Below are 12552 nucleotides of genomic sequence, written 5' to 3'. Positions count from 1 at the left end.
CTCTTCTAAAAAACACAGACAGCACAAAATCATGGAATCGTAGCATCCAAAGGGAAATCAGACCTCTCTTATCTAGCCCAGTCCCTCAGCTAAGTTAGCACTGTGTTCTACAGTAATTCTGGCAGCTGGACACACTGCCTCAGCTAGAACACTTCCCGTGCTGGGAAATTCTCAGTACTTTTTGACACATTACTGGACACACTGGCACAAAATTCTTTTTTTTTTTTTTTTTGTCGTACGTGGGCCTCTCACTGTTGTGGCCTCTCCCGTTGCAGAGCACAGGCTCCGGACGCGCAGGCCCAGCGGCCATGGCTCACGGGCCCAGCCGCTCCGCGGCATGTGGGATCTTCCCGGACCGGGGCACAAACCCGTGTCCCCTGCATCGGCAGGCGGACTCTCAACCACTGCGCCACCTGGGAAGCCCCAAAATTCTTTCTATTGAGCTGAAATCTGCCTTTGCGCATCCGGCTCTTTTAGCCCTGCCCTCTACGTGCACTTAATCAGCTCCTTCCTCTTCCAAATGCATCCTCCAGATTCTTGAGCATCAAGCATTAATGGAGGACCTACTATGTGCCAGACATGGAAGGTAGCATCATGCCCACCCCAGGTCTCCTTGTTCATGTTCCGGACATTCTCAGATCCTTTAACATCTGTTGCTCATTGTTTGTGTTCAGTCCAAGCCTGGACTATCTCCAGACTTGTTAAGGTACAGAACCCTCTCCATGCTTCTATTGAATCCCCACCAGCCATTTCTTTAAGAAGACAAATCTATTTGGATCTACAGAGAAAGTAGTTACGTCTTAAGTAATGTAAGCTAGTTTTAATATTTATACCAACTATACTAATACTAATTAACATAAGTAGTAAGGTACACCTGTTGTTTACTATCATACAAAGGACTCCAAGTTGAATGTGTGATTATCAGAGTAATTGTTGATCCAAATAATCAGCTTCAATAAGAACACTGTGGGGATTCCCTGGTGGCGCAGTGGTTGAGAGTCCGCCTGCCGATGCAGGGGACGCAGGTTCGTGCCCCGGTCCAGGAAGATCCCACATGTCGCAGAGCGGCTGGGCCCGTGAACCATGGCCGCTGAACCTGCGTGTCCGGAGCCTGTGCTCCGCAACAGGAGAGGCCACAACAGTGAGAGGCCCGCGTACCGCAAAAAAACAAAACAAACAAACAAACAAAACACTATGGACGCACCCTTTCCCCAGTTTGAAACATCGTAGGATAATAAATGCTTATTGTTAACATTTCCATCCTTGATACTTAAGGAGTGTTTTGGATTGAGCCAGACTCAGCGAGAACAACTCTATTATTCGATACTGCGGTCATTCCTATCTTTCCGGTGATGAAACTGAAGCCATGGAGTTTACAGACCTTGCCCAAGAGCACACAGCTGGTAGATGGCAGAGCCAGGCTTCCAGTCAGGCAGTCTGCTCTAAGGAATTACAAGTGGCAAATCTATGTCAATCAGCCCTGCTGGTGTGATCTGCATGTCTCACTAGTAGCCTCTCTGTGAATGTAAATGTGGTCTCACCTAGAGATGTGTCCCCTCTCCAGAAACGCAATAGTTTCAAACCCATCTGAAGTCTGATTCTTTCTATGAATGAGTCCCCTGAAATATTTTTTCAGAAATAGATCCCTTGTACTTGGAACATGCCTGGGACTCATAGGTCCTCAACACATACTGATTGAATGATTCAGTCAGTGGACCTTGGCCCACCAGTTTTCTGGTCCCAGGTAAGGTCAGAGGCTTTGTGAGCCCTTCAGTGGGATGGAGGAAGGATGGGAAGAAAATAAAAAGGGATGTGTCATCAGTGTGTCTCTGCCCTGATGCAGCTCCTTGCTTGGGAGCCTGCTGGGACAGGACCACCGTTCACTGGGCTGCACAGCCGACCTCTACAGCCAGGCTCTGATCCTTTTTCTGGCTTTGTCTCCAGGAAGGCACTGTACTTCTCTTTTTTATCTACTGCTCTCAATGAGGGCCCAAAGGACTAGTGATACAGCTTTTCATTGATGCCATGACTCTCTCCAAGGAAACTGGGTCAAATGGGAACGATCGGGCTTCCCTGGTGGCGCAGTGGTTGAGAGTCCGCCTGCCGATGCAGGGGACACAGGTTCGTGCCCCGCTCCGGGAGGATCCCACATGCCGCGGAGCGGCTGGGCCCGTGAGCCATGGCCGCTGGGCCTGCGTGTCCAGAGCCTGTGCTCCGCAACGGGAGAGGCCACGGCAGTGAGAGGCCCGCGTACCGCAAACAAAAAAACAAACAAACAAAAAGGGAACGATCAAGCTCCGCTGTAGCTGGAACTCCTCCTGCACCACCCGTCCTTTTCCAGTGCTGAATCTGGATCCCCCAGACCGCCTCCCACCTCCCTCTCGTCATCCTTCTCCCCATGCTTTTCTCCCTCTCCCATGTGTAGGGATCCTCTTCTCTCCCCATCTTCCTTCCCAGGAGCCTTCTTCTCCAACCCTAGTCTGATGTCCATCTCTCAGTGCACTGGAGCACCTGAAACACAAGTATGCAAAGAATTCCAGTCTCTTCCCATGTTGTTTCTGGCTCTTATTCACATCGTCTGAGCAACCGGTTTACTGTCCCTGACAATCAGGGAAGACTGTTCAGAATACACAAAGGGCCTAATTGCAGGGAGAGGGTATCCAATTTCAATCAGGCCTGGCCAAGCCAATGGAATGTATTACACTAGTACAGTGGCTTTCAAACTTCATCATTCATCAGCATCACCAGGAAAACTTATCCAAACACGAACTGCTGAGCCTCACTGCCAGCACTTCTGATTCTGTAGGTGGTGTGAGGTAGGGCAAGAATTTGCATTTCTAGCGAGTTCCCAGGTGATGCTGCTGCTGCTGGTCCCGGGACACACTGTGAGAACTGAAGCTCAGCGTGGCTTCCATGCATTGGACTGAAGTGATTTGGGTGAATAACATTAATGCTAACTTTTCAGTTTCTGATTGGTCAAGGCAGGTGTCGGTGGGAAGAAACCCAGGGTCGATATTACATTCATACGTACAAATGCATATGAATTGCAATTGTTGATCTAGTGAGTCAATGTTCAGATCAACACAGGATGCCATGAATTGATTCAAAGTATTTGACAACTTTTAGGGAGGCCTCTAAAAGCCCTGTGAGAAAGTCCTACCAAATGCTCTACACACCGGGATATGCCCCCATCACCAGGATAATGTAGGAGTTTTGTTTTTGCAAATTTTTGTACATCATTTGCAACTAATGGCCCTCCCCTGGGGGTGATTTAAAGCGCAACAATTATTTCCTCGGGCTGAGAGATTCATGCAGGAGCTTCCAGGAATGAGTAGATGGTGAGTCAATTAAGCACAGCTTTAACCCCATCTTCTGCCAAGGCCAAAAGAGAAATCTGCCTGCACTCAGGCACTTTGATGACTTCTCTTTGGATCACCACCTCATTTGCATATAACCCTACTGCCTTCCTAGAAAGGGGGATGGGGACATATTCGGTACCAGGATTCTGGGCTGTTAAGTCAGAACACTAGGAGTCTTATTAGCAGAGCGGTCCTTGGGAGAAATTGTGAGAAGAACTTTGGAGACTGAATGGACAGTCAGGGTGCTTGGACATCCAGATAAATGACACTCAAGCAAAGATGGAGGTGAGGGCTGTGGACCCCTGGTGGGCATGGGCTATGGGAAGAATGGACCTCATTTCCAAGGAACTTTGCTTTGAGCTCTGGATGTCGTGGGACAGGGGATGATTAGGGGGTTCTCTAACCTCTTACGTGGGAGAACTTGGCTTATGCTCCTTAAGCAAAGGGAGAGATGTCAAAAGCTGCAGAGCTGGAATTTTTTTTAAAAAAGCAAAGGACAACACTTACAAGTTTGGTTCGAGGAAGTAGGGAAAATCCTTCACCTGGAACAGAAGAAAAGAGCCACTTAAGGAGGACAGGAACTCGGAAATGGAGGGAGTGGTGAAGGTAGGCAACAATGATGGAGGCTTTGGGTCCTATAACTAGAGGAAGATGGAGGTGGAATTAGGGGTGAAACAGGGAGTGTACTTGAACTTGGACTCTCTTAACAGAACAAAAGTAGAGCCAAATAGTTCTGCAATTGCCACTGATATCCCAGAATATTCTGAAGCTGGCTTGGCCTGTGGGAAACAAAGGCCTCTTTTTATTTTGCAATAATTTCAGATTTATGGAGAAGTTACAAGAGTACTCAAGGAATACCCCAAAAGGAACCCTTCGCCTAGATTCAACATTTTGCTCATTGGCTTTATCAACACACATCTATACTTACACATAAATTTTCAAAACCATTTGAGAGTTGATTGCAGGTATCATACCCCTTTATCCCTAAATAAGTCAGTGGGTTTTTCCTAGGAGCAAGGACATTCTCTTACATAACCACAGTACAATGATCAAATTAGGAAATAATATTGATATAATATTAATAAAATATACTCTAAACCTCAATCCCTATTCAAATTTCATCCAGTGGTCCCAATCATGTCCTTTATAACTATTATTTTCTGGTCTAGGGTCCAGGATGACTCAGTGCATTTAGTTGTTCAACTTCTTTAGTGTGCATTAATCTGGAGTAGTTTTTCAGTCTACCTTTTTCTTTCTTGACCTTGACAGTTATTTTGTACAATCTCTTCAGTTTTCGGTTGTTCTGATGTTTCCTCATGATTAGAGGCATCGTGGGCAGAAATTCCCAAGAATTGCTCTGTACTTTTCAGTGCACTGTAATGGAGATACAGACGTCAGTTTGTCCCAATATTGGTGATGTTAGCTTTGATCAAGTGGTTAAATGGTGCCTACCAGATTTCTCTACAGTAAAGTTATTATTTTTCCAAAAGCCTCATTTTAAATGGCACAAGCATAAGCAATAACATGGGTGAATGAAATTTACTGGAGAACCCCTCATTTCTACAGATGAGCTCTTTGCCTCTCCCTATTTAAACCCTTTCCAGAGTCTTAATCATGAGGGGAAAGTTTGAGCTAGAAGGTATCTTAGATTTCATCTGGTTTCCCGCTTCCCAAGTGTGGGATGCTTACTGCTGGTGGGATGAGGTGATTTTTATGTGCTGTCCATTTGTATTAGGTTTAACTGTATCACTTAGCAGCAGAGGCTTTCTTATTTCAATATCTCTCCAACATTCTGAGTATATGAAGTAAAAAGTTTCAGTTGTGTGCTAGCTTGTCTTGAAAATTTCAAATAGTTGCTAATTTTTCGCTTTAAAAAAAAAGAAAGAAAGGAAAGCCCTTTGTTTTGCAGGCAGGCAATAGTATAAAGTATTTCAATAGTATTTTTTTAACATCTTTATTGGAGTATAATTGCTTTACAATGGTGTGTTAGTTTCTGCTTTATAACAAAGTGAATCAGTTATACATGTACATATGTTCCCATACCTCTTCCCTCTTGTGTCTCCCTCCCTCCCATCCTCCCTATCCCACCCCTCTAGGTGGTCACAGAGCACCGAGCTGATCTCCCTGTGTTATGTGGCTGCTTCCCACTAGCTATCTATTTTACGTCTGGTAGTGTATATATGTCCATGCTACTCTCTCACTTTGTCACAGCTTAACCTTCCCCCTCCCCATATACTCAAGTCCATTCTCTAGTAGGTCTGTGTCTTTATTCCCATCTTACCCCTAGGTTCTTCATGACCTTCTTTTTCCCCTTAGATTCCATATATATATGTTAGCATACAGTGTTTGTTTTTCTCTTTCTGACTTACTTCACTCTGTATGACAGACTCTAGGTCCATCCACCTCACTACAAATAACTCAGTTTCGTTTCTTTTCATGGCTGAGTAATATTCCATTGTATATATGTGCCACATCTTCTTTATCCATTCATCCGATGATGGACACTTAGGTTGTTTCCAGCTCTGGGCTATTGTGAATAGAGCTGCAATGAACATTTTGGTACATGTCTCTTTTTGAATTATGGTTTTCTCAGGGTATATGCCTAGTAGTGGGATTGCTGGGTCATATGGTACTTCTATTTTTAGTTTTTTAAGGAACCTCCATACTGTTCTCCATAGTGGCTGGACCAATTCACATTCCCACCAGCAGTGCAAGAGTGTTCCCTTTTCTCCACACCCTCTCCAGCATTTATTGTTTCTAGATTTTTTGGTGATGGCCATTCTGACTGATGTGATTCAATAGTATTTTTAAAAATTGAATTTATTTTTATAGTTACCTGCTGCTCCTCATTGAGAATTATACAAAATTTTAATTCACAGTATTGACAATTTTCTTTTAAATTATGTTAAAAAATGTGAAGTAAAACAAGTGAGCCAGTTCAGAGAAATTGTAAGAACTTAAAGAAAACCCTTAGGTATGCAGCTGATAAGGAAATGTGGCCCAAGTCTATGAAGATAACTCAGGAACTGCTTAAGTTTGGGAAATTCTAATTTAGGGATTTAGGCCAAATTCCTTAAAGGAAATTGACAATCTGGCTAGCTGACTCTTCCGGTCCACAGTCTTCCTGATGGAAACTCAACTTGGCAGGCAAAGAACCCATGCTGGCAAGAAACAGAACAAGTCAAAATAAGGCCTCCAAAGCCTTAAACCCAGGGTTAAGAGCATAGGTGGAGCCTCCATAGGTGGGGGCTTCCAGGTATAGGCTTCTGACACGTCTGCCTTCCCACCTGCTTCTCTGTGACCTTGGGTGGTTCTGCACTTTCTCGAATGCTCAGTTGTCTCATCCTTGAGATGGGGTGGAAATAAATGGTTCATAACTCATACCTTTGTTCGGACTGTGAGTATAGTGGATAGAGCGCTTGGCGTAGTGCATGGCACCGGAAATGTAGGCGATTACGTCGAGGTCATTTTTCTTTTGTGGGGACAGGGACAGGGACAGGGCATGAGGGGACAGGGACAGGGCATGAGGGGCCGAGAACAGTAACCGAGCCCGGGATATTTCTCCCACCCTTCCGTATTGGAAACCCAATGGGTTAAAGTGCGTGTGGCCCAGACTGTAGCTGAGGCCCTTGGTCCTCGGCCGCGCGTCGCCCCTTGTGAGGTCTCCCTTACTGAAGACACGAGTGGCCCTCGTCCCACCCACCCCAGACACCAAAGGATGTAGATTCCGGTGGCCGCGGCGCGGGCAGGGGCGCGCTCCTTGAGCGGCTCCCGGAACCCGGCGCCCGCCCTCGGGAATCCCGAGAGAGATGCGGGTGGGGGGGAGGGCAGGGCGCGCTCTGCGCCCGAGCATATCCCGGACCCCTCCACCCCGCCAGCCCCGGGACACGTGAGCTTCAGGATACACCCCAAGAGCTCGGGCTCCAGGCCCTGAATCCCGGGAGCTTTTTGTGGCGCGCGCGCATGCGCGCCGGCGCCTTCCGTTGTTTGGCCGTTTCCACGACGACCGAGTCGGTCGGCTGGTGGTCCCCCGGCGAGAGAATGAAGCTCAAGAGCTTCCTGCTCCGGTATTACCCGCCAGGTACAGGCCGGGCCCCGCTCTGCCCTCATGTGAGGACCTGCACCAGGAGGGTCTGTGGCAGAGGAGGGTGCGGGGACCCGAGAGGTGGGGTCCAGAACGAGTGATCCCTGGGGGAAGGGAAGCCTGTTGCTTCCTAACTTGGACCCCTCACTGCTTCGGATGCTGGACTCTGTTCCTCAAAAGTTTTAAAAAGACTCTTTCAGGATTTTTTTTTTTTTTTTGCTGTACGCGGGCCTCTCACCGCCGTGGCCTCTCCCGTCGCGGAGCACAGGATCCGGACGCGCAGGCCCAGCGGCCACGGCTCACAGGCCCAGCCGCTCCGCGGCACGCGGGATCCTCCCGGACCGGGGCCCGTGTCCCCTGCATCGGCAGGCGGACTCTCAACCACTGCGCCACCAGGGAAGCCCTCATGAAGTCTTTAAACTTTTAAATTGCTGAGTCATAATGCTTTCTGGTTACTTAGGAATGAAGTGGATAGGGAGGGAGAGGAGGTGATTAGTGATGTCGTGGAATATTGGTTTCTGGAAGGGAAGACACCGACAAGGACCACATTGATTTTTATTTTAAACGCATCAGAATGACTAAGTCAAGGTGTGTTGAGTATGAAAAGAAAAATGCGTACTTAATAAGCATATTACCTTAGTGACTGAATTCCAGACTGTACATATCAATCAATCAGCACATTTACTGAAGGCCTACTCTGTACACACTTTGTGCTCTTTGTCATGGGACTTTGCGGTACGCGGGCCTCTCACTGTTGTGGCCTCTCCCGTTGCGGAGCACAGGCTCCGGACGCGCAGGCTCAGCGGCCATGGCTCGCGGGTCCAGCCGCTCCGCGGCATGTGGGATCTTCCCGGACCGGGGCACGAACCCGTGTCCCCTGCATCGGCAGGCGGACTCTCAACCATTGCGCCACCAGGGAAGCCCTTTAGCTCTTTCATTAAAAGTAAAGTGAGTAAAGTGAACCCCCCCCCCCCTTTCTAGAATTTGCAACTTCTCCTTAAGGTATTTCACAGCCCCCTTCCTTGCTTTGTCTTTCCTTAGCATCATCTCAGTTCAACCTACCATAATTTTACTTATGTATCTTGCTTAGTCTCCCCTACTAGAATAAAAGCTTCATTAGGGCAGGGACTTTGTCAATTTCATTTACTACAGTATCTCTAGCACCTAGAGTAGAGCCTCCAGGTGAGTGGAGTCTCTAGTAGAGCGGGTGCATAAATGAGCACCCCCATATTTGTTAAATAAATGAATGGGTTTAATGAGAGGATATGTGTTAACCAGAATGCCTAGAATACATCTTGAAACGTGGGTGGGTCAGACAGGTGGTCTCCATGGTGCACTCTGGCTCTAAAAGTACAGGGTTCTAATAGCAACCTTTTTTTTTTTTTTGAACTTTTATTTTATATTGGAGTATAGTTGATTTATGATGTTGTGTTAGTTTCAGGGGTACAGCAAAGTGATTCAGCCTTACATGTACATATATATATATATACATTCTTTTTTTTTTTTTTGCGGTACGTGGGCCTCTCACTGTTGTGGCCTCTCGTGTTGCAGAGCACAGGCTCCGGACGCGCAGGCTCAGCGGCCATGGCTCATGGGCCCAGCCGCTCCACGGCATGTGGGATCCTCCCAGACCGGGGCACGAACCCGCGTTCCCTGCATCGGCAGGCGGACTCCCAACCACTGCGCCACCAGGGAAGCCCTATATATACATTCTTTTTCAGATTCTTTTCCCATATAGTTTTTTTTTTTTTTTTTTGGCCACGCTGCGCAGCATGAGGGATCTTAGTCCCACAACCAGGATAGAACCCTCGCCCCCTGCAGTAGAAGCACGGAGTCTTAACCACCAGACCACCAGGGAAGTCCCTCTAATAGCAATCTTAAACTCAAGTAAAGCTTTAAACTCATGGTTGTGACTATTGCCTTAATGATTATCTTATAATAAGGTCATCTCACTTAGCATGTTAGATACTTAATTTCTGAATTCTAATCTTTGGTAAGCCATATGATATACAAATTTCCAAGGTACTACTGAATAGCAGGTGAGTGTTACAATAACATTATCAAATAGGAAAAATAATCACTCACCACTGAATCATTCTCATGCCACCTTTGTCCCTTCTGCCTATAAAGCAATTATGTTTCTCCTCCTAACCCTTTAATTTCAGTCCTCCCACTTTCTTTTGAATAACATATACGTCAGGAGCATTCTTTTGTTGGCATCCACTGAATTATTCCTCCCCCTACCTAGATTCCTGAAGACTAAGGAAAAGTAGCAGTAATATGGCTAATCAAACATGGGGCATTCCTTTTTTATCTTGGTCACATTCGTTAATTCAGAAGCTCTTCACTTTGTGAAGAGTAGGTGTTGAATTCGTGCTTTTCAGTTGACTCAGTTATGACAGTCTTTGTCTTTTATTTATTGAATGTGGGCCCCTTGTTCTTTGGCCAGAAGAAGGATCTAAATAAGCATTAATTGAACTGGTTGGTATTTTGAACACTTTAAAGGTTTCTATTGATTATGAGCTGGGTAAGGAATAATATTACCTTTTGAAGCTTAGCCTTTTAGTACATTGTAGAATTTGGGGTGCAGTGACTTCTTACCTAAGTGTCCTGGAAATCATACCTGTTGCATAATAGTTCACAGCCAGGGGAAGATCAAGAATATTAAGATACTGTGGAAAACAATCTCTGGAGAACAACATGTATTCCTGGGAGCATCTTTGTCTATTTTCTGCTTGTATTCTTCACTGCACAAGTCATAGCCTCTTGCTCATATTGGAGTTCAGTGAGCCTATTGCCTTGATGTCTTGTCACAGTGAAGCAGTCAAATAAATGTACATGTTTCAGATTTTGCACTTTATTTTCTAGATCCATTTGTACAGCAACCCACCTAATTTTTAATAGTTGATGTAGGGACTTTTAACATTTTTCGTCATATTAAAAATAAGGTCGTTGTGAATAAGGAAAGCAGAATTTTGTTATTTTGTTTGCTAGACTTTTTTTATTGCAGTAGAGTTGATTTACAATGTGTGCTAATCTCTGCTGTACAGCAAAGTGACTCAGTTATACACATATATACATTCTTTTTCATATTCTTTTCTGCTATGGTTTATCACAGGATATTGAATATAGTTCCCTGTGCTATACATTAGGACCTTGTTGTTTATCCATTCTAAATGTAATAGTTTGCATCTACCAGCCCCAAACTCCCAGTCCATCCCTCTCCCTCCCCCCACCTTGGCAACCACAAGTCTGTTCTCTATGTCTATGAGTCTGTTTCTGTTTTGTAGATAAGTTCATTTGTGCCATATTTTAGATTCCACATATAAGTGATGTCATATGGTACTTGTCTTTCTCTTTCTGACTTAACCTCACTTTGTATGATAATCTCTAGGGGCATCCCCGTTGCTGCAAATGGCATTATTTCATTCTTTCTTTATGGTAGAGTAGTATTGCATTATGTATATGTACCACATCTTCTTTATCCATTCATCTGTCGATGGACATTTAGGTTGTGTCCATGTTTTAGCTGTTGTGAATAGTTGTGTGCTAGACTTTTTGTGTGTGTGTGTGGTATGCGGGCCTCTCACTGTTGTGGCCTCTCCCGTTGTGGAGCACAGGCTCTGGATGCGCAGGCTCAGCGGCCATGGCTCACGGGCCCAGCCTCTCCGCGGCATGTGGGATCTTCCCAGACCGGGGCACGAACCCGTGTCCCCTGCATCGGCAGGCAGACTCTCAACCACTGCGCCACCAGGGAAACCCCATTCTATTTTATGGTAGAGTAATGGTACTTGTCTTTCTCTTTCTGACTTAACTTCACTTAGTATGATAATCTCTAGGGGCATCCACGTTGCTGCAAATGGCATTATTTCATTCTTTCTTTATGGTAGAGTAATATTCCATTGTATATATGTACCACATCTTCTTTATCCATTCATCTGTCCATGGACATTGAGGTTGTGTCCATGTTTTAGCTGTTGTGAATAGTTGTGTGCTAGACTTTTAAAATGCATCTATTTAGGAATTAGATTATGCTGTGTGGGCTGTCAAGTGCTAGTTCTTTCCAACGTTTCTCTGAGTTATGGATTATGATTACATTACTTCATATTTATATTATTCATTTACTCAACTCTTTATTGAATGTATATACTTTCCTCAATAATACATAGTGCATGAGCACCCTTATATACAATTCAAAAAACTAAAAATTCCAGAACAGGAAAGAAATAGTGCCTGATAATAACAATACCTTAAATTGATAGACACTTTGTATGTTTCAAAGTACTGAAAAAGTACTTGAAAGTGCTTGAGTTTTCAAATAACCTTATGGGGGTCTTGATTTTCAAGAGTTTATATTCTGATAATGTTGATCCCTATCATTTTTCTTCCTTTTTCTCCGCGTCCTTTTTTTCTCATACTTTTTTATTATAAAAGTAACATTTACTTGTAACCAAATTTTGAAAAATACATCAAAGGATCCTAAGATCACCCTCAACCCACTGAAGGTGTGATTGCCCCTGGAAAGGACGCCCCCCAACATATCCACCGACAGTATTTGAGAATGCACGTTGCTCAACCTTGCTAATACTGGGTACTATCAGTCTTTGTAATCTTTGCTAATCTGATGGGTAAAAATCATACCTGTTATTTTATTTTGTATTTCTTTTTTTTTCTTCTTTTTTTTTTTTGTGGTATGCGGGCCTCTCGCTGTTGTGGCCTCTCCCGTTGCGGAGAACAGGATCTGGATGCACAGGCTCAGCGGCCATGGCTCACGGGCCCAGCCGCTCCATGGCATGTGGGATCTTCCCAGACCGGGGCACCAGCAGGCGGACTCTCAATCACTGCGCCACCAGGAAAGCCCTATTTTGTATTTCTTATTAATGACATTCGGAACATTTTATTTTGGTCTGTTTATTGATCCTTGTCTTTGAAAGTTGACTATTCATGCCTTTTGTTCACTTTTCATTCTTTAAAATAATTTTTAGAGTTTTTAAATATTAAGTTCTTTAAGCTTTGTATTTATAGTTGATTCGTTTTTGCTGATTATCATTTGCCTTTAAATTTGTGGTATCTTTCACTGTGTAGAAAAAATTTATTTCAGACAAATTT

General features: G+C 44.8%; 1 protein-coding gene across 2 annotated transcripts in view; it reads left to right on the top strand.

Annotated features, from left to right (window-relative positions):
• Window positions 1–7379: 7379 nt before the first annotated feature.
• DAW1 (dynein assembly factor with WD repeats 1) overlaps window positions 7380–12552 on the top strand; it is a gene marked incomplete at both ends in the record, with an annotated part of 37034 nt that continues 31861 nt past the window's right edge. The window contains one exon of one of the 2 annotated variants that reach the window (XM_079709753.1): window positions 7380–7440. In XM_079709753.1, coding sequence (XP_079565879.1) covers window positions 7401–7440 — 40 coding nt within the window. The remainder of the gene's footprint in view (window positions 7441–12552) is intronic. The other variant, XM_079709752.1, reaches the window with a different exon arrangement.

This window comes from Hyperoodon ampullatus (genome assembly GCF_949752795.1).
Source record: "Hyperoodon ampullatus genome assembly, chromosome: 8".
Lineage (NCBI taxonomy): Eukaryota > Metazoa > Chordata > Mammalia > Artiodactyla > Ziphiidae > Hyperoodon > Hyperoodon ampullatus.
This window is presented reverse-complemented; position numbering and strand designations above follow the sequence as displayed.